Source organism: Camelus ferus, chromosome 7 (genome assembly GCF_009834535.1).
Source record: "Camelus ferus isolate YT-003-E chromosome 7, BCGSAC_Cfer_1.0, whole genome shotgun sequence".
NCBI lineage: Eukaryota > Metazoa > Chordata > Mammalia > Artiodactyla > Camelidae > Camelus > Camelus ferus.
Window position 1 is genome coordinate 11,889,680 of NC_045702.1, and position 23,255 is coordinate 11,912,934.

Below are 23,255 nucleotides of genomic sequence, written 5' to 3' on the forward strand. Positions count from 1 at the left end.
AGTTATACTAAAGTCACTTTTTTGATCTTAGTCTTCCATACTTGATAAATGGTAGAGGTAGTTACAAGCAGGGAGAAAAAAGGATAAACTCAAACATGACAAAAACCCTGGGAACCTATTTTTGGAACAGGAAATTATTTAACCAGATGGTAATTATGTAAAAACAACTTAATAGGAAATAAGGCTCTAGGAGGGGTTGTGGAAGGTGCTGAATAACAGTGAGGAGATGGAGGTTTATTTTGCTGGCAAGGAGGAAGGCATTGAAGGATTTGAGCAGAAGAGTGATGACCTTGAACTCTGCATTAGTGAGCTTAGCGGGTTGTGGGAAGGATGGTCACAAGAGGTGTAAGGCAGATGACCATTTGGGAGACTGTTGTACTAAGTTGTGCAATGGACTATGAGGATCAGATTTAAATGGATAAGAGTAGGAATGAAAATAGAAGAGGAAATGGACATGAGATGCGCAGTATACTATAGAATTTCACAGTTGATTTGGAGAACAAGACTGAAAAGAATCAGAACGAACTACAGATTTTAATCTTGGGAGGTCAGAAAACCAAACCAGTGGTATTAACAGAGAGAAATTAAGGGGACTTTTCCTTCTTCCTTCTTTCCCTTCCTCCCTCCTTTTAATTTGTTTGTTTTCTTTTTTCAATGGAAGTACTGGGGATTAAACCTAGGACCTCACGCATGCTAAGCATACACTCTGCCACTGAGCAATACCCCCCCTCCTCGTCCCTCCTTTGGAAGAGAGGTGATAATAAAGAGTTCGCTTGGTCAGGCTGTTTGTTGACCCCATGCCTCACTACTCTTGATGTCTATTTTCAGTTCCTTACTGGGATAAGTAACTGTCGCAGGCAAATGACAGTGCATCTCTGGAGCTTGAGAGAAATTATGATGGTGGAGGGAGATCTGGGAATCACCTGAAATGTAGGTGAAACTAAAATGGAAGCAAACAAAAGCAAGAGTAAGAATATTGAACATTCAGATAATTAAGAAGAAAAATGTGGTCATCAGACTCACTGAAATGGAAGGAAGCATTCCAAAAGTTTGGAGAATGAATATTAGCAGAAGCCTGCATTTAGTAATTGAGGTCTTTACTGCAGAGAGAAGAGGGGGAGGGAAGAAGGAGGAGAAGATGACAGCAGTGAGAAGATGGTGAGGATACACAGAGAATTTTATTTATCTATTTAATAAGAATTATAAAGTGCTTGCTATGCTCCAGGTAATATTCTAAGTGATTTACAGCATTAACTCATTTAATCCTGATGATAGGTAATATTATTACTCCTGTCTTATCGATGATGAGGAAGTCAAGGTTCTCAGGCACAGAGAGGTAATACCTTAGTTATTTGGTTCCTGTGATGCATTAAAAAAAATCCAACAGATTGCTGAGCCTCATGCCCAGGGATGATAGTAGTCTGTTATGAGCCAAGCATTTTATTGTATTTTATTTTCAAGCATTTATATATGATATTTATTTTAATTTTTATATTAATTCTATGAAGTAGATTCTATTTTCCTTATTTCACAGATGAGAGAAATATGGTTTAGCAAGATTAAGTAATGTGCTGAGGTCACATGGCTAATATGTGATGGAACTGCAAACTCAGACTGTCTACATTTCTATGTTGCTCTCTCATTTGGCAGTTCTAAAGTGGGGCACATTAATCTTTGTTTTAAAGTACTTCTCCAAGTGATTCCTATCCGTAGACTAGTCTTTCTAGAATTTTAGCACCAACAGAGAAACAAGAGGTGTATGTATTTTTTTGGAGGAGATAAAACATTGTGGTCAGAGAGGAGAATTCAGAGTTGGAGACCTTGGATATAGAGTATTTCCAAAGGAGAAAGAATGTCAAAGAGTAATAGAGTAGAGGTCATTGGAATTGAGGAGACTGAGAAAGACTGTTAATGATAAAAGGAGTCATTAATATATTAGGATGAAACATATGAGTCTTAGAACAGAGTAAAACTGTGATACCAGTAGCTGACGTTTTTGTAACGGTGTAAGAAAACCATGGAGCTTGGTAGTCATCACTGATGAGAGAACAGGAGAGAGTGATGTAATTATGTAGAAGAACCTTAAAATATGTTTTTGGTGAAATGGGCAGAGACTATTATAATGAAGCTACAGTTAGGAATGTGCCTTTGGGCATTGAGACCACTTCTGTGTCTTCCCCTAGCATGGTCTCTTGTCTTCTGTTTTTTATGAGTGAGCTGTAAATGACAAATCATGAAAACACTGGGATCAAAAATGCATGGAGGAAAAACTGACAATTGAAATAAGTAGAAAATTCAACAATTATAGTTGGAGATTTCAGTACTCTCTTTCATAGAACAACTGGACAGAAAACACATAATATTTGAACAACACTGTCAAGCACCTTGACTTAAAGTGACATATTGGTACACCCCACCCACTTCATCAGAATACAGATTATTTCATGTTCACATAGAGTATTCTTCATGATAGATCATACACTAGACTGTGGAGTAAAGCTCAATACATTTAAAAGGATTGGAATCACACAAAGTATGTTCCCCATCCATAACAGAATTAAATAAAAACAAGGGGAATATTGAAACTTCTGAAATAGTTGGAAATAAAACGACAAACTTCTAAATACATCATGGGTATAATAAGAGAGACCTAAGATCAGCAATCTAAGTTTCCACCTTAAGCTAGAAAAAGGAAAAAAAATCAAACTCAAAGCAGACAGATGGAAGAAATGATAAAGATTAAAGTGAAAAACCAATGAAATAAAAATCAGAGGAACAATACAAAAAAGTAATGAAACTGAAAGTTGGTTCTTTGAAAAGATCAAAAATTGATAAATAGCTAGACTGATAGAGGAACCCCCCCCCCCAAAAGAGAAAATCAGGAATGAAAGAAGAGGCATCACTGTGGACCCTATAGAAGTTAAAAAGATTATAATGAATTATTATGAACTACTTTATGCCAACCAGTTAGACAGCTTCGATGAAATGGACAAATTCCTAGAGAGACACAAAATACCAAAACTGGTTCAAGAAGACACAGAAAATCTGAATTGTCCTATAACAAATATAAGCGTACGCTTTCAGGAAAAAGAGATGAGGAATCACTATCCAGCACATCCTTTGAGGCCATTATTGCCCAGATCAAAAAACAAGATAGCACAGGAAAACTGTACAGCAATATCCTTCATGAACATAGATGCAAAAATCTTAAACAAAATATTAGCAAATTGAATTCATCAATATAAACTGTGTTATATACCACAGTTAAGTGGCATTTATCAAAGAAAATTAATGAATGTATAATATTCATAAAATAAAGGACAAACCTACATAATCATCTCAATAGACGTGGGAAAGCTCTTGACACCCATTTTGATGATTAAAAAAAAATAAAACCAAAGCAAAAATCTTCAGCACACTAGAACTAGAAGGAAACTTTCTCAGTCTGATAAAAGGCTCTGTGAAAAACTTTCAGCTACATCATAAGGAAACTTTGTTGGTGTTAGGAGTGTTCTAAAATGATTGTAGTGATAGTTGCACAACTGTGTACATTTACTTAAAAATGGTTGAACTGTATGTTACAATAGGTGAATTTTATGGTATGTAAATTATGCATCAACAAAGCTGTTTTAAAAATATTATAGGATAAAACCAGATTACGAATATTCAGATACATGTCCTTCACGGTATCCTTCAGAGAGCTTAGAGACGTACACTTAACAATCCTAATGAAATTTAATTAATGTATAAATCAGAGAAATCAACATTATTTACCCTTTCACATTATGTGTTTGAGGGTACACATGAATATGAATATTCATAAGCTTCACAAGGGATAGTATTCCAAACTAAATTTATTGTCCCCATCCAACCCGTTTTCTTGCCTTCCTAATCAGTGTTCATGGAATCACAATTTTTTAGTCCTTCACATATGCAAACTTTTACCCATTTTAAAATTTCTCCTCTTCTTTCCTTCATAGAATAACTGGTTAAATTTTGTTAAGTGTTTTCTCTGCGTTGACTCACAAATGTGTCTAATTAATTGTACAATCTCATTACTTTATACTTTACTGTTCACTAATTGTATAGTCTTATTACACTTTACTGTATACTAATTGTATGATCTAGTTACAATCACTACTTTAGTTTCACATCTCTTTTTTATCCTGAATGATCTTGGTAGGCTTTTCATTTTTGTCCCCTCTCTTTATCACATTTCCTTAATCATTCATTTTGCCCCCAATCTCATTGCCTTCCTTTCTCGTATATGCTGGTACATTAATTTACCTAAATTATATTAATAAACATTTTATTTCCCTAGTCAAAGCTTTTTACTGCCCCCTTATTTTGAATTTGACTTCAGTACCTGAGCCTGGTGTTAAAAGGCCCTGAGAAGCTTTCCATTTCCCACCTTTCCAAGCTTTCTTCTCAGATTTCATTTTTATGCTACTCGAACTATTTGCTGTTATAAGGATACTTGAAATTTCCTCAGCATCATTTCTTTATTCTGGTTTTTTTTTTTTTTTTTTTTTGCCTTTTGCACATTTTAAGAATCTATTTATGTCCTATAGCACCATGATCCTGAAACTGGTTTTCATCGTCCAAACTGGGAGCAGTTTTGGCCTTCTCGTAAATGCTCACAGCAGTTTCTTTGACCTGATGCTTCCCGCTTTCTCCCTTGTATTATAGTCATTCATGTGTGTCTCTCTTACTAGATAAGCACATTGAGGGAAGGACTGATTGACTGATTTGGCTCTTAACTCACTTAAATTTTTTATTTATATATGTAAAATTCACTGGATATTAGGGGAGGATTTTTTTTTTTTGAGTCTTGTTTTTATATCTCGGACTATACCATTCATATTTTATGTATTAAGTAAATACATGTTTAAAATAAATGAAAACTTTCTTTTGAAAGTTATGTAAATCTGGGTTTTCTTTGTTAAGAAGTTCTTCTCTTGGGGTAATGGGGGGAGCTAAGCGTGAGCTCTTTGAGAATTTGCCGATCAGGGATTTGATACAGGACCAACCAGGAAATACATGTGTACTCTTGGAATTTTTGAGTATGTTTTACTTTGAACACTAAGGGGTTATTCACAAGACCGTACTAATAGTGCTTTTAATGATGCAATTGCCATTGATTGTGAGTATAATTAAGCAGACAGCCATTCCGTGTTCGGATGACTGTTAATTTTTCTTTTGGTTTTCTTACTGCAGAATTTTTTAGTCCTTATACAATGGGAAAATGAGACTACTATATTCAAAAAATAACTTTTCCTGTTTTTTTCTCTGTCATTGATATTTCATCCATTAGCAGCCTTGTGGGGGAAATCTGATAGTTTTTGGTAATTTTAAATGGTGGTCCTGTTTAATATTTTCTGGAATCAAGGAGATAGTTTGAGGGTTGTATTACCTTGATATGCTCCTCCTTTGCCTTTGAGAATTTCTTTTCTCAAATTTTGGACCTCTTGGTGCCCTTTGACCTCGGCCTTGTCTCCTTCAATCCCGTAAGACTGTATTGGGTACTTTCCTTCTCCATGGGAACTGGAAGGGGCTCTCGTGGAAAAAGGCAGAGGAATTTACCTAGTGTGCTTCCTTTCGTCTTTCAGGGATCGTAGCCACCAGTTTCTGCCAGTTTGGTTCCTCTCCAGGGCCTTATTTTAAAGAAGAAATTTTAAAAGACTTACTACTTTTTATACTTCTTTCAGCTTTTATAATTATTATCAGTATTTAGGATTAGTCCAATGGAAGCAACTTTGCTGTTCCCAGAATGCAAACTCCTGGGCATCTGCATTTTAAAAGAGCAAATTATTGAAGATGACAGTATTTACTGTAGGCACATTCAAGATACTGCACAAGTTGAGCCTTAGTTCATATTGGGAGCTCAAGGTGATTTTTTTCATGGTAGTATTGCTCCTGCTATGAAGCAGCCTAATTCTCTGATTCATGGGGGTGAGGGTTAGGGGCACAAATTTGGTATGGCTTTTCTGTATATCATTGAATAGTCGTTACTAGTCAGGAGAACTAGTTTTCCAGTTGTGTAGACTGAAATCTGTGCAAACCACTGCTCCTGTTATGAAATACCAGTGTTCCACAAAAGTAGTACTTGCGATATAAACGTCATTACTAGATGCAGGTTAGTATATACTCGTTTATTCATAGATACCTTTTTCTAAAATTGAGTTATACTCAGTTTTCAATGTTGTGTCAATTTCTGGTGTACAGCACAATTTTTCAGTCATACATGAATATACATATATTCATTTTCATATACTTTTTCACTGTGAGCTACTACAAGATCTTGAATGTATTTCTGTGTGCTATATAGTATAAACTTGTTCATCTATTCTGTATATACCTGTCAGTATCTAAAATCTCCAACTCCCTTACCATCCCCCTCCCGCCTTGTATGCATAGATATCTTAGTGAAGACTCATTCACGTTATCATAAGGGAAAAATAAGGAAAATGTATTAAGGGCTATAAGGAAATATTCATAGAAACCAGGGGTAGAAAATCTAAGGCCTTATCAGTAACTGGATTTGAGACCTTTGCACTATGGAAAACTTTGATTGCAACCTTTGAATCTCTCTTCTGTGTGTCTCCTGTTCTTCTCTGGTCATCTGGTTAATTCTTTATTCTCTCTGTACAGATTGGTTTTTTTAGATTTTTTTCAGCCGCATGGTAAAAGGGGGTTGCCCCCAAGCTCTTACATCTTCTCACTTACATCGGCCAGCACAGACTGTATCCCACTAACACATTCCTGGGGAAAAGAATCTGACTGGCTAATTGGGAGTTGGGTGTTTCCTTGGTGACGTAGGCTCTGACTGAAAGGCTGGGATCCTAGTATGGTCACGTTTACCAGAATCCACTGTTTGGTTGGGAAACAGTCCTTAGATGAGGCAAGGATTTTGTAAGCTGGGAAGATACTAAAAAGGACCCAGCACATTAAGTGTCTACAAGGATCTGGGTGTTTCAGGGAGCAACTAGTTGGATAAATGGAGAAGCTGAAGACAGGAGGTGTGTTAATTCTCAGCCTGTAAATCCCATATTTATTTTTAGAAAATTCTACATGTATAATAACCACAAGTAACCACAGACAATATGTTAAATAAGGAGGCTTAAATGGTAAATGAGGGATTCATTCAGAATGATGTTACCCATGTTATAGCAAGTTATGAATCTCAAAATCTTGGCTCTGCTTTTTATATCATGAGATTTCTGACTAGCATCTTAGCAACTGCTAATCAATATTATAGCAGAAGAGATACCTGACCACCCCATTATATGTGCTCTTTTTAAAGTATTACATTTCTTTGCTTCTACCACAGAATCATCTAACATACTAGATACTCAAAAATACAGTGAATCAGGATATCACTGGGATATGTAGATTTTCAGGTGCTTTTCAGCTATGTTTTCATGTTTCTTGTCTTTGGTTTTATAAATGAATGCCTTTTTTTCTTTTTTAATTTGTTTTTTGGGTAGGGGGAGGCAATTAGGTTTATTCATTTTTTATTTTTAGTGAAGGTACTGGGAATTGAACCCAGGACTCCATATGTGCTAGGCATGCACTCTACCACAATGAATACCTTTTAAGTTAAAACACAAATAAATTATGACCTTTAATTTTTTGAACTCTTGATCAATCAGAAACAGCAATTCCAGGTACTTAAAAAAAAAAAAAGAAAAGAAAAGAACATCTGAGATATGAAGGAATTTAGAGTCAGTAAGAACATGCATGGGATTATCTTCTGAAGATTTTCTGTGGGCAGGATGTATTTAATATTAGATGTAATGCCCTTTGCCCCAGAATTCCAGTCTTGGGAGATTTACCCCAGGTGAAAGACAAACTGTATAGTGTATTTCGTTTCATAAAAATGGAAATCTGAACTCGTCCATGAGTGGTTAGGATAGTTATGAACAATTTGGAAAATGTGGTACATTATCCACAATGATGTAGACTCACTGAGAAATGATATGGTTATGTTTTAATACCAAGCATCTGATGTCAAGACTTTGTAGTCAAAGATTAAGCTCAATTCAAACACATTTCAGACATCTTAGAAGTAGGGGCTTATTTGTTCTTTGAGATAGTAAAAAAAATTGTACTTTTGCCAATTTGGCTGTCAACATAAAACTTTAGCTGTTTTAAAGCATTATTTTTTCAGCTGATGATGAACATTATTAGGAAAAAGAGGCAAACACAGTGAAAGAAACAAACATCACAAAGCCCATGATTAAAATCACACCTATCCTTTTTGTTTTACTCATAGTATAGATGTTTGCACTGAGGGCTGTATTTTGGAGACGCTCTGATTTACATATAACAACATATGCATCAAGGCTTCTTATCACATGCTTTTTAAGAAGTCAGCAGTTCGCTGTATTTTTTGATTCACCTGTATGTTACATGGCTCCGTGGTAGAAATGAAGAAATACCGTGATTTAAGGAATAGAAAAATCCCTCATGTTTGTAAATGGTCAGGTGTCTTTTCATTAAATAATAGCTAATTGTATCAGGCAATTTTGGATGAATATTTTATTGAGTGATGTGTAAAATGAGTACTTTGGGAGCTCAGAAAAGGGTTCGGGTGACCTAGAGTGGCCTGGGAAAGAGGTCATTGAAGAGGAAACACTGGAACTCTGAAGGGTTTGTTCGGAATTAAGAGAGAGGGTAATCTAGGGTAGGCATTCCAAAATGAGAGGGCCCAGGCATATTCAGAGGTAGGTTAGGTAGGTGATCTTGACTGGAGTGTTGGTTTCATGTTAGGGAGAATAAGGCGTGATTGGAAATGTATACTGGGGTCAGGTAGTTATAGGTGATATGAGGAGCCTTATGACAGCAGCACCTGTGTTTTTAGGAATATCACTCTGTTGGTGGTGTTTCTACAGAAGGAGCAGTTCCTCCAGAAGGACAGGAAGTATAAAAGATGAGAGGCAGAAAACTAAATGAGAAAAACTGCATGAGGTGGTGGCTGTCAAAATGGACCAGAAGGGGTCACCTAATAGAGAGTTGAGAAGGGGGTGATTCATGAACTTGGGCACTAACTCTTTTGTGGATACAAAGGATGAAGAAATGTATTAAAGACGGTTTTGACGTTTTAAACCTGGATATCAGTGAGAATAAGAAACTACTAAAAAACCCAGAAAGTTGACTGAAGGGATTATTGATTTTATGAGAAGATGATTTAGGTTTCAGAATTTAGGGTTGATTTTATCAGTGAAATATGTGAATAGGTCAAGCATGCAGTCGCAGATGTGGGACTGGAACTTGGGAGAGAAATGAGGAATAAGCTGTGTCACGGCAAGGGAAATGACATACGTGAAGGCTGCTTTTTGAAGTTTAGAATCTAAAGATAAAACGGAAATAAGATGGTAGAATATAAGGCTCAAAGCAAGATGTTTGTTGAGAAGGTACATACATGTAGATAGAAAGGAAGAAGCTGGTGGATAAAGATAGACTAGTAATCCTGAGAGCTAATAATTAAGGGGACTTGATTGTGGGGGAAGGAGGGGAAGAACAGTGCTCTGAAGACAGCTGGGTTTAAAGGACGCTGGTTAGTTGGGCCTTGGTCGGTCAATGTTTTATTGTATGAGGACAGTCATTAAATTCCAGGGTAATAATTATCCCCAAAGGATTACTTGCTTTAGCGCATCTTCATGCTTTGGTAGAAACCTACTTCTGTCATAATGGTGTAATAACCAACACTTGAGTGAAACCGGGGCATTTGTAGACATCTTTCTATGTTATGTGAATTTTAAATTCTTTTCTGATTTACTGGCCTTTTATTTTCCTCCCTGGCCTTCTTTTGATCACAGATTCCTGCCAACTTTGTTAGCGTTAGTGCCAAATGTTCAAAATAATTGAGTCCCTCACTGGAGTTGTGACTAAAGTGGAAACCCAATTCAGTATCCTCCTGACTCTTGTGCAGTTTGGGGGATGCGTTAGCAGAGATAGTATTTGTCTCACTGTATGACTTCATCAGCATGCGGAATAATACTCCAATGGCTGCATAAATAAATAAAAAAAAAGACCAATCTCTTAACATGCTTTATGCTTTCCCAGTGAAATCTTTATTGAAAAGAACAGAAAATGAAATAAATAAAGTCCATTTACTGCCACCCGTAATCATTCTCATTGATAGTTTTTATACTTCTAGGGAGAGTAGAGTGTCATGGGAAAGAGAACAGACTTCAGCATCAGTTAAACCTGGGTTGAACTCCTGGCCTATTACTCTGTAATTATAAGACCTTAGGCTAGTTACCTCCCTCCCCTCCTCTTGCCTTCCTCCCCCCCCCCCCCCCCCCCCCCCCGCTTCCTTCCCTCCTTCCTCTTTCTTTCAACTTTTAAAGGAGTACTTTAAGGTTCACAGCAAAATTGAGGGGAGGGTACAGAGATTTCTCATTAACTTCTGCCCCTGCATATGCATATAGGCTAGTTTCTTAATCTCGTGAATTCTCAGTTTCTTCATCTCTAAATTACAGAAAGTAGCACTTAACTTCATAGATTTGAACATCGAGTGAAATCCTGTTTTTAAAATGTCTAATATTTGACAAGTACTCAGTAGTGTGTATGTGCTCATAATAGAGACATAATTGGCTTTAACGCTTGGATCAATGTTGTATTCACAAATGCTTTACAAATGTTTTTTGATAATGCTTAATATGATCCTCAGTCCTTTACTGAATGAACGATTATATATATATATGCAGAAATAGTAGTTAAAGGGGACTGTGAGTCTGTGCAAAGCTTTTACTTCAGTCATGAGTAGGATAGCTTGCCTACATGTACTCTATCTACCACTTCGTTATCTTAGAATTTTAAATGTGCTAAGTGATTCTAGAAATGAGTTGATATACTTCAGTCCTGGATTAGATTTCTTAGGAACCACGGTGATTTCTGTTCCAGATCCACTCTTTTCTTTCACAGCAGTGGGAACCTTTGCAACACTTGTCTGAGAAATAGTAGAACAGTTGATTCTAGCCCCGGCCCCAACCCCTGAGGCTCTAAAGTGGATTGATTTTTATAAGCAGGACCTGCTGGCAGTAGTGATCAAAGAAGCTGTTGCTTTTGTCACTTTGAAGCTCTAAAGCTGAGTAGTGGCCCTGGAAATTATTTGCAGGTCAGGACTATGTAGTTGGCTGTGGCCTGTGCTTCTCTGGTTGGTGGGTTTGTTAAAGTGCTGGCCTGCTGTTCTGATAATCAGTCCACTAGGGCTCCCTTTGCAACTCCTGAGCCTCATTTCCTTATCTGTAATCTGGGAATTTACTTACCTGAGAAAACTTTGCTCTAGGTAACACATCTAAATGGATTAGCCCTTTAGTATATTAAGCCTTCAGTAAATACTAAGGCATTGTTGCTCATGCTGCTATAATTTGGAATAATGAGGATTCAGTTATGACTAAAGGAGTACATTGATTAACTCAGCACAGTGCCTGACACATAGTAGACCCTTAATAAAAACTTTCCCTTTACCTCCTTGTGCAAATGCCCACAGTGCCCTGTTCCCAGTTTTTAGGAGTAGGCAGCAAATCGATGATTTTCTGGCTGTAATGAATTTTTCCTTAGACCTACAACTAGAAATAGGAATAGCTGGGTTAATATACTTCTGAATGTCAAGGAGGTTTTAGAATTAGGTCTTTGTGGTTTTGAAATTACTTTTTCTTAATTGCATATAATAAATGTGTATATTAAGCTGTTCATCTGATTGTACAGATGCTGTTGACCGAGTACTTGGATATGAAAAATACTCGTACGGCCTCTGAACCGTCAGCTCAACTGAGTTACGCCAGCACTGGACGAGAGTTTGCAGCCTTTTTTGCCAAGAAGAAACCTCAAAGGCCCAAAAATTCTCTTTTCAAGTAAGTATCTCCCTGTTGGTAAGAGAGGTGTCAAGATGTGTTACATCTAAGTAGAATAGTTTTCTACTTTATTGACAGCCGTTATTTCACCCAGTTAAAGTTGATTTGAAATAATCTATGGGAAGTGAATATATATTCAATTCTCTGTACTTCCGTTTTCTGTAAGGGAAGTGGGTATTTTGGAATACAGTTAGTGGACTACCTAGAACCGTTAATAAAAATTTCTGGAATTTATTTCTGCGGAGTTTTATATGAAATGAAATTCTCTTGTTTCTGGGGAATTTTATATGAAATGAAAGGAAATGCAATATTTCAGCCTTTGAAAAGGCCCCAAGCACCAAGAAACAGTCTTTGTTAATAAAGTTATGCAAATCTCCCTAGCTACACAGTATTGGGTTTTATTTGATTTAATAAAGGAACAATCTGGAAATTCTTTTTTTCTAATTACTGTCTTAGCTGACCTCACTTGGCTATGTATCCTAAGTGTTTGTATGTCACTTGGCAACAGCTAACAGTTGATATTGTTATTGGCATTAAGAATAACAGTGATAACAACTACCATTGCTTGAGTGCTAACTATGTACCAGGCACTGCGGTAGATGAATTTCTCAAAATAATCTCAGTTAAACATCATTTAATTCAGATGATATCAAATTTTGGCAGCTGTAGTAGTGGTTACCTCTTACTGAGTCCTTACTGCATGCTAGCCAAGGCATTATTAAGTCTTTTTCATGCATTATCTTGTTTACTCATTCGTTGTAACAATCTTACGGGTGTGAGTTCTATTTTTAATCCTGTTTTTACACATTAAAAAAAATTCAGGCACAGAGAGGTTAAGGAATTTAGGTAAGTTCACATGGCTAACAAGTGATAGAAACAGGTTTTAAATCTTGGCAGTCCTATGTCCTTCGGAGGAGTTAACAGATGTTTAAGAGTTGTATCTGTAAATTTAAGCCTAGACAGTGAGTACAGAAGTATCATCCCAGTATTGTGAATTCATTCTTTTTGAATAGCTGAAGGTCCCCTGTCTTTTATTGATTCACTTTTGAGGGTTTTTTTTTGTTGTTGTTTTGGGTTTTTTTCTTTATTTCATGGATTCATAGAGCTCTTAATCATTAAGGAAAGTTTCAACAGTTCATGAATCTTGTGGTCAAGAGGAGAGGAGATTTACTGTGCCCACACTGGAATAAAATCCATTCTGTTTATTGATATCTCTCTCTCTCTTTAAAGTTTTATTCAGGGGTTGGATACAATATCAGTTAAAATGCTTTAGTCTGCAAATAACATAGAACCCCAAATGAATAGATTAACCCATTGGAAATTTATCATACCCAGCCCTTTCCTTTTCTCTGCATTCAGTCCCACTCCAGTAAAAATGGTTGTGCCAAGAAAACAGTGTGCACATTTTTAGTCCTGCACATTTTTTAAATTATTAGACTTCATTTTTTATAGCCATTTTAGGTTTACAGAAAAATTAAGCTGGCAATACAGAGGTTTCCCATAAGTCTCTGTTTCCCAGTTTCTCCTCTTATGGACATTAGTGCATTAGTGTGACATTGTTACAATTGATTAATCAGTATTGATACATCATTATTACAGTCTGTTGTTTACATTAAGGTTCTCTCTTTGTGTTGTATAGTTTGGTGGGTTTTGAGAGATGCACAATGTCATATATCTTACAGAATAGTTTCACTTCCCTAAGTATCTCCTATTTTCCAACATCCCCCTGAACCCTTGGACTGATCTTTTTTACTATCTCTCTAGTTTGCCTCTTCCAGAACATCTAAAAGTTAGAATCATACAGTACATAGCCTTGTCAGACTGGCTTCTCTTACTTAGCAATATGCATTTAAGGTTCATCCATGTCTTTCTGTGGCTTTTTGTGGCAACGTTTGTGTTGCTGACTAATACTGGTTGTGTGGATGTACCACAGTTGGTTTGTCCATCCAGCTATCCAAAGACATCTTGGTTGCTTCCAGCTTCTGTCAATTATGAATAAAGCAGCTGTAAACATTCATATGCAGGTTTTTGTGTTAATGTAAGTGTTCAGCTCATTTGAATAAATACCTAGGAGTATGATTATTGGATCAGATGGTAGAACTATGTTTAACTTTTGTAAGACACTGCCAAACTATCTTCTGCAAGGGGAGCAGACCAGGGTGACTGTCTTAAACCAGTCAGGGTTCACCTTCAACAGCAGCTCTCCAGTCGGAGAGGAAGCCCATTATCCTAAGCACCCTGCTTATGAAGAGGGAGCTGGAAAGCAGAATGCCCAGGTAGAATCAGGGCTGTGCCAACAAGCAAGAAAGATGGTAGGAGGAAAGATGGTTGATGGAGACAACTAAGACAGCCTCAAATGCTGTCTAACCATTAAGCCTTTTCTTTCTTCTCTCTGCTCCTTCCCCTCACCGCCTCCCAAACCACCTCCTCCCATCTCTTCCCCTCCTCCCATTCTCCCCTCCCCTCTCCTCTCCTAGCTCAATTTACCATTCTAAATCTACATGCGTTACAGAAAGTAGGTTTCAGGGTGTTTAGATTAGATGCTCTCAAGCTCTCACCCTGTTCAACCTTAGACCACATAAACATTGTCAGACATTTGGCCAGTCCTGAAATTGTGGTATCAGAAAACATGTAAATTATTGGAAATGAACAAATGAACTTAAATAATTGTTACACGCTCATAATTATTCCATAGTAATAAAAACTCATCACCCACGCAGAATTAGGCTATTATTACACAATTGCCTGTTGCTAGTCTTGGTTCCACCATTAATGAGCCATGTAAGTCAGGGCAGGCCTCCCATCTCGATGGGCCTCAGTGCCTTTGGCTATAAAAGAAGGAGGTGAGACGGGCTCATTTCTAGTGCCTCTTTTACTGTAAAATTACACCAATCTGTGACTTGTTGCACACACAGAAAGAACTCCTGAGTAGTAAAAATGCATCAGGTCATAAAGGATTGAGATTTTGGCAAGCTGTAACCTGTTTTTATCACATCCATGAAGAACTGTATTACTCTCTTTAATTGCCCCTAGCCAAGGTTAATTGTGTTTAAGGTCTCTCTTCCTGTATAATGTGTGCCTCTCTATTCTTTGCTCACGACTGTATTTTCTTCCCTTGCCATTTTTGATCAATAGCTGTCAGCATGCTTTTTGGAGGTCAGTAGCTTCTCTTCAGCATTTGACTGGCAGGTGGCACTTTTGAAGTACCGCACACTTTGCCTGCCTTCTGGCTGTCAGTGCCCTCTTAGTTCTTGGCAGAGTGCAGAGGAAGAAGCAAGTAACCCAAGTGTCTCCCTCGGACTGACATTGATCTTGGTATTCATCCTCCTTGTCAAAGGATGGCTAAAGAAGGCATAATTAAGAAAATATTTGGGCTCGTTAGTCGGGACCAGAAACCTATCCCACGATCACTGTTGCTCTTTCATTGTGTCGCTGTTTACCTCTTGGTGGCTGTGATTCCTAGAAGGATTTCTCCTGTCAGCCTGTTATCCTGACTCTGAAAATCTCAGGTTTAAAATGGAATTTCTTAGCACATCAGAGAACTTACAGTTTGATAAAGTCATGATTTTACCTTTTTTTTTTTTTTTTTTTGATTCCTTACCTTCAGGTTTCTTTTCAGACTGTGGTTCTGCTTTTCGTTTTTCTTTTTTTCCATTTTATAGTCATTGTGTTAGCTTTTAAAGACCTGTTCTCTATCAGGAACCTGTCCCCTATGTTTCTAACTGCTGAAACAGTGCCTGGCGAGGTGTGAACAAACATTTTGTAGCTTGGTATTTTTGGAAGTGTTTTAAGTGATAGGTGGCAGGGAAGAATCCTGGCAGCCGTTTAGAAAGTACGTTGTTTTGGAGGAGAGACCACAGATGCCTTGTTTCTTTGGTGAAGTTATTCAGCAGCATTTCTGCCATGCCCTTAGTGCAGTCCTCTCATGGGGGGAGCTTGCCTGGCAGGAGGGCTGCTGTGAGGCACTGGTATTTCTGTGGTGGCAGCTGACAGTCACTGATGGCTTTGGGGCAGCACTGGAGCAAAACAGAATGACTCTGCAGGATGCTCTTGCTGTTGCTGTGTGTAGGGATCCTGGCAAGGGATCTGGAGGTGAAAGAAAGTTGCAACAGATTGAGTGGTACCGGGTGAGATGGAGGAGAGCATAAGATTTAAACACTGCCATGGAGGAGCGTTCAGACAGGAATATTGTTCATGAATCAAGGTCAATGGCAGCCTGCTCTGGCCTGGAGTAGCCAGAATGTCTTGGTTGTGGAACACTAGGGAGCTGGAGGAGAATATTTTTGGAGTCTATGTAGCTGGACATCACCTATTTGATTACTCCTAACAGTTCACGCTGCGTTTCGTTGCAGATTCGAATCGTCCTCCCATGCCATCAGTATGAGCGCCTATTTGCGGGAACAGAGAAGGGAGCTGTACAGTCGGAGTGGAGAACTTCAAGGTGGGTAATTGACCCTCTCTGGAAAAATGTGTTTTCTGGAGGAAGATCTGACGTGTTTATAGCATGTGAATTTGAAGTCTGCATTCACAGGAATCTTTCAAGATCACAAAGATTTAAAGACTTGGTAATCTGTTTCTTCTATCATGTCCCAGCCTCTGCTGCCAAGCAGCTTAAACTATTACCAGGGCCACAGGATTTATAGACCTGCTACCATTCAAGTGGGAACTCAGAGCAAAAAGAAATGAGGTCAGTGTCTTCTTGCTTAAAGATGGCACTCTGAGCATGCAGTCATAATCTAGGGGAAGGTAGTCTTCTGTGGCTGCCACTGCTACTTTTAATTACTCTTTTCAATACTTTCTGGAATATGGCAAGAGTACTTGAGATTTGGGAAAAAAGGGCAAATGCAGCCCCTATTATTACTTAAAGGGAAGAAGTTGTTCTAATCAACGTAACTTTGATACACAGGATATTTGATACTCATATGTGGTTATTGAAGAGTTGTAATCTGCAGAATGAAATACTTCAGAAACTAAATTATTAAGTAAACTTAATTAAATTAAAAAACAGACCAATAACATCTTTTTCTATGACCAAAAGGATGCTAATCATGATAAATGTGATCAGTTAAACATTTGTGAGGGTCTGCTAAGTGCATGACATCTAAGCGTTGGATGAGTACAAGGAAATAAAAGATAAAAGCCTTAAGAAAGTAAGGAAATGTGTTATGAATAAATATCAATAATAGTATTGGGCAGTCAGTGGTAACAACTAAGTAGACGGGATGCATAAAGTTGCTAGCGGAGTTGAGAGAAGGGAGTGATTCTTGGTTTTAAAACTGTGGGCTTTCTCCGTGAAAGATGGATAAGAACACTTTCACTGTCTTTGATGCATTACAGGCACTTGGAGTATTTTGCATTGACTAGTATACACAGTTAAATATTTAGTTTTTAAAACGCATCATAATTCTACATCAAAATAATATGAAGCAGCCAGCCAGGCCTTTCCAGATTGAAAGATTATTGCCTGGTCATTCCTGTCTTCACCTTCATAATTCATCTAAATACATGTAAATTTTTCCAGAGGTCCTGCTATGCTGTCTCATAGTTAGATCACAGTAATAATTCCACAGCTCATATATACAGTTACCAGAGCTAAAAGCCTGAAAATATGTTTGAGGATATAAGGAAAAGGAGATTAGCTTACAGGCATTTCGTTTAATATTAAAGTGTTGCTAACTGTTCTGGTAGACACAATATGTGTGTGTCTCGGAGTTTTGAAGTACCGGAGTACAGAGAGTAGTTAGAATTAGAACAAATGAAGGAGTGAAGGAGGAAGGTGGCCTGGGCTTCTGTAGGCAGCTACCTCCCAGGCGTATGGGGTGGACTGAAAAGCTTGGAAGGAAATGGCAGTTTCTGAACACACATCCGTGTAGGGCTGATGATACCTGGACTGCCACTTAGCGGGGTAGCAGATTATCTCGGGCCGGAGATATCTTCCATGTCTCCATCTTCTACCGTAGCGTCCTATTCTTAAATTCAGAGTTGGCCTAAGGAATAGCTTAAATTTACCTCCATAATTTTTCTCCACCTGGTTTCTCGTATATGACATTCCTTTAATAAGGGCAAACAGAGTCTTTCTTCTTTCTCTCCCCCCCCCCCCCCGTTTTTTTGGCTTGAATCCTGATTATTTCATTTTTATTAACTAATCAACTTGATTTCTCAGAGCAGTTTTAGGTTGCCAGAAAAGCTGAGTGGAAAGGACAGAGAGTAGTAGCTCCTGTCCCCACAGGCGCACGACCTCACCTGCTCTCAGCATCCTGCACCACAGTAAAGCCTTTCATTCGGCAGTTAGAGATGAAAAGGTAGACCCCGTAGTTAGCGGGGACAGTGCACCCTGTCGTTCACTCAGATTCACGCATCGTTGGTGAGCAAGGATAAATGGCGGTTACTATCTTTTGGTTAGATAGTAGGCATCGTGAGTGAGCACTCCACACCCTGCAGTAGCCACGTGGAAGGATTTTCTGTGCCGCACTCGCCACTCATGGCTGGTGATCTCTTGAGAGACAGTAGAGCCAGTCAATGAAGAGTAGAAGGTTCTTGGCCCACACTGTCCACATTTAAAATCGAGCTCCCTGTTGCCTAGCTTCCTAAGCTCTGTGCCTCTGTTTCCTCATCTCAAAATGGGGTTAGAAGTAATAGTGCCTACCCCATGAGGCTGTTGTGGAAGCTAGGTGAGTTAAGGTATAAACAATGTTTAGCAAAGTGCCTGACATGTCACAAATGTTATGCCTTTGTCTTTCTCCTCGAATACTGTTACTAGGACTGTCACTTAGATTTTCACATCAATTCTGTTATGTCTCCTAATTAGGGCTAAACCTTACCCAGCTTTCCAACTTAAATTTAGTTGTTCTGGTGAACAACTTAGTATATGAAATTCCCTGCCGGTCCCTGGTGTCGCTAACTTAGCACACACACACTCTCTCCCCCTGTGCTTGTGGCCCTTGCTGTGTGCTCACATCTTTAGTGTTCCCTTTCTGATCACTTTCCACACTATATTGTGGATTAATTTTCATTTTTTGAGTTAGCCACTGCACTCTAAGCTGCATGAAGGAAATACTGTTTTATTTCCTGTGCTTAGCACAGTGCTTCATATAGTAATTGTTCAACAAATACCGACCAGCCCACGTACAGAAGGAATGAGGACAGCAGAGTCTACAGTAGGATAGAAAGCCTACCGCTGAGGGGTTAGGAAGGGCCCCAGAGGAGATGGGACCACCGACAGCCATGATCAGTTTCATAGATTTCCATTAGTTTTTAAGTTTAAGGCAAAGCAGAGGCTATGCCTAGGTACATTTTTGTTCTTGCTGGTTATACATGGCTTTATTAAATAGAAATGTTGCCCTTGAGCTGTCTGGCCTAGGACAACCCTGCTGTATGTAATTAAAAAACATTTTAAAATCCAGCTAAGTTACAGAGGCATTTCATTCTGTGAGGATGGCTAATTGAAGAATCACTATAAGCTAACTAGGAATGTTCCCATCCTTCAGAAAGTTAATTGAAAGAGGGAACTTTCAAGCAATAGTCTATTGTACTTAGCAGTGTTCAGCAAAATAGGAGGATTCATCTCTGCTTATGGGGAGAAAGTAGTTAGCAAACATATCATGTTCATAATAATCATTAAAAAATAACTTAGCTGAGCTGACACATCATATGCTTGGTGAGAGACTTATCAACTGACCAGTTTTTGTAAAAAAAAAAAAAAAAGTTTTACAGTGTTTTGTTCGGGAACAAAAGTTTCTCTGATGAATGCTCTTGATATTTCAGCTGGAGAAAGGAGAGGGGAATCACATCTATTTTCCATTAAAAATGGCCATTCTTTTTCAGTCATTCTATTAATCTGGCTGGTCCAAGGACCACAGTGAGATCTGCATTTCAGCTTATTCTGAAAAGGCATAATTGAATAGTTCAGTCAAATCATAAGAGACTGGCAGAAGAATTTTGTCTCTTCTCTTAATGCCACGTAGCTGCAGGCTTCGCTTCCCAGTGGTTGGGTTCATAAGGTCAGCTCTTCCTTCTGTTGCTGGAGAGCGGTAGAGAAAAGGCTATCAAAGTAACATTGAGCAGCTCAAACTTGACGAAAGTTAAGTTCCTGCCAACATTCTCAATTCATCACGCAATTAAAAATGTTACTCACCCTAACAACACACAAGGGGGAAAAGAATGAAAAAATGAGATTTCTCTGGTATCATCAACCCATCTCAGTTGGCTCTAACTGTTAGGGTACAGATGGTTCATTATATAGTCTGCTGTTGGCAGTTGGGCTGAGGAGGTGGGGGTGCTGTTTCAAAGTGTGCAGGCAAACAGGTGGAAATCTAACTTGCGTATGTGTCTCCGTTAATCATAGACTTCCTGTTGTTTTGAGCCTCTCTGCTCCCTCGTTGTACTGCTTAGACAGCTCTGTTGTAGGTTAGAAAGATAAATGTTTTAATGAACATTTAGCTTGAATATAGCTTCTCAGGTTTAATGTGTGCTTCTTCAGGAGAATAAGATAACTGATGAACACATTATCTCATGAGGGTGAAAAAAAAAATCAAAATACTTGATGCTGCTCATGACCAAAATAAGCTCTTCAGTTAATCAGTCCCCTGTGTCTTGGTTTTCTCATTTGAAAAATAGAACTGTTACCACTTCTGACTCTTTTAGGGCGGATAATGTGACTATAAAATTAGATATTAAAACTCTGGAAAAATTAGAATAGCTGTAATTGATTAAAATTAAAATGGCGCTGTAGAGACTTGTTCATTGTGGAATGAGGAGAATTGTGTCCTCTTCCATTTCTCTCTCATTTCCTCCTCCCCTCTGGTCTCCCTGTTGCAGAGTCTGCTCTCAAGGTCACCAGTGACTTCCGTCTTGGCAGAGTCAGTGTTGGCTTTTCTGTGTTCGTCTCACTTGGTCTTTCACCAGCTATTTTCCTCTTCCTTCCTCCTCATGTTCTTTCTGAGCCTTCTGCAGGACTCCTTGGGAGTGTCCCTGGTTTCATCCTGGAATCTTTCCTTTGCTCACCGGGTAGACGCTCCCCAGACGATCTGAGCCGCAACCAAGCTTTGCTTAGGGCCCAGGTGCAGATAACTCCCAGACCTACGTCTGCTGCCCAGATCTCATTATTGTTTCTTTATCTCTTCCAGCATCCAGTCCCGCACTCCCATTCTTAATCACAGCATATTTTAAATTTTCCTCATAATATTTTTCCTAATACGTACATCTTATTAACTTGTTAATTTTCTGCACTTCAGTCAGAAGGCAATCCTTACTTGTTAGTGCATTCCAGTGCCTAGGACAATTCTTGGCTTGATTTAGGAGTTTAGAAACTATGTGGTGAAGGAAGTACACTCACTCACTATCTCCTTGTTTGTAGGTATAAGCCTACTTATTTGAGAAATTCTAGTGGGAACTTTCATAAAGAGAGCAGGAGTTCTGTGATTTGTCTTTGCTCAGTTTTAAACATGGTACAACTCACAGATGGGTGGAGTACATTAATTGTCACAGATCCAAGTAGAAATGTATACTCAGTTTTGATTATAGTTTCTTTTCTGTCTCAGTTTTCTTAGTACTTCTGTTCGTACTTGATACTACCTTTAAAAGTGCCATTTTTATTCCCATTAGTTTAATAAGTGGCATTTCTATAGCCCTGACATTGAAATATTCTGTAAATCTCTAGGGGAATTGTCTTCTTTAAGAGGATTTGCTTTACATAGTAAATATGAAAGGATTGGCATCAGGGAAAACTGGGCTCTTATACTGACCTGACGTGAATTGTCTGAGTATTTTTTTCTAATGGGTTGTTGGTGACTGGTGTTGTGAATACGTAATGATATCATATGTAATTAATCTGCTTGGAGTTACCTTGCTTTAAGGTAAAGCAGTATTTGAAACAGATTAACCATGAGTTGATTGTCCTTTTTACTGAAGAGTGTATAACAGGGCTCTCCTAAGTAACAAGCTGTTCTAGAACGGAGCATTTAAAGCATGATTTCATTTATGCCCACAGTTTCAGGGACATCTTGGCTGAAGTGAGGTACAGCAATTTTACCCTCATACCACCCATTTGTTCCTCAGCCTGAAATGTAAGAAGCACTTGGAAAGATACAAAGCTGATTAGATATAAATCTGATTAGAAAATTCTTCGTAGTCTTTAAAATTTTGCTTAATGACTTTGTTAATAATTGGGTAACAGTGTGCAGGGGACGTGGGAAAAAAGTACTTTTTTCTTGTTAAAATTGCATATAATTATTTCAAAGTAACCTTAATCATTTATAGTTATCTCTTGTGTTATAGGTTCTAAAACAGTGTATAAAAATTGATTCCCCTTCCTTTGGTGTATTTATATTCTTGCTTTTTAAAAAGACCCATCTTAACTTACCTTTATGTAAGATTTGTCTTATAATGAAGTTATAATAGAATTTTTATAAAAGCTAATTTCTTTATCTGTTTCTAAGAAGTAGTAAGTAATAAATATACTTTCCTCAGGTTGTGAACAGACTGATGCGTTATTTCAAATCATTTAGGAAATAAAAGTGTTCTTATGCCATGGTTGTTACTGAGTGTACCAGCTCTTAGCCTGAGTGTAGATACTTACTTTATTTAAAAATGTTCTTCATTTGTGGTCTTAGTTGATAGAATATGGATTTATTTCCTGAATAACTCTAGTTCATACTACGTCTTCTCTACCCAGTGGACAAACCACTGGGAGCTGGACCATGTGGAACAGCCTGGAGGTCATGAGAAAGTGGATCTTGAGAGTGCAAGGTAGCCATCACAAAGCGTCCATAAAGCCCCAGAGCCTCGCTCTTGAGAAGTGGTCCTCGATCATCATGCAGAACTAGTCAATGACATAAAACCTTAGGCAGAAGAACAGTAGAATCATGAGTGCATCACAGAGACTGGCTCTTGTCTCTCAGCATCTGTTCTATATTAACAGAGCCCCTGATTTTTAGCTGGGCATGTGACCACCCCAAATAGAAACATTTCTAAGCTTTCCTTGCAGCCAGCCATAGACCTTTAATTTACTTCTCACCGATAGAATTTGCAGTAAGTGATGTGCGTAACTTCAGGTCTTAAAGGGAAAGCGTGGGCTCTCCTCGCCCATCTGGTGCACTTGTGCTGTGTGAAGATGTTCACGTGCCCAATATGAATGAAGCATGGTGGGCAGTAGGGATGGCAGAGCAATGGGATCAAAGGAGCTTGGGTTCCTGGGACTGACTGTGACGTGCCACACTCTGATGCCTGGAGCCACCATACGATCCCAGACTTCTCTCTGAGAATAAATAAATAAACTGTCTTGTTTAAGTCCCTAGTATTTTGATTCTCTATTACTTGCAGCCCTACTTAGATCCTAATTCATTCAGCATGCAAACATGTGATCAGAGCTCTGATACGCATTGTGAGAGTTGT

At 38.3% G+C, this 23,255-nt stretch overlaps 1 protein-coding gene across 2 annotated transcripts in view; it reads left to right on the top strand.

Moving 5' to 3' along the window:
- The window catches only part of EXOC4 (exocyst complex component 4), a 698,176-nt gene that overhangs the window by 178,783 nt on the left and 496,138 nt on the right, over positions 1-23,255 (top strand). For both annotated transcript variants that reach the window (XM_032483367.1, XM_032483368.1), the window contains exons 8-9: positions 11,719-11,864; positions 16,217-16,305. In XM_032483367.1, the coding sequence (XP_032339258.1) occupies positions 11,719-11,864; positions 16,217-16,305 (235 nt within the window). The remainder of the gene's footprint in view (positions 1-11,718; positions 11,865-16,216; positions 16,306-23,255) is intronic.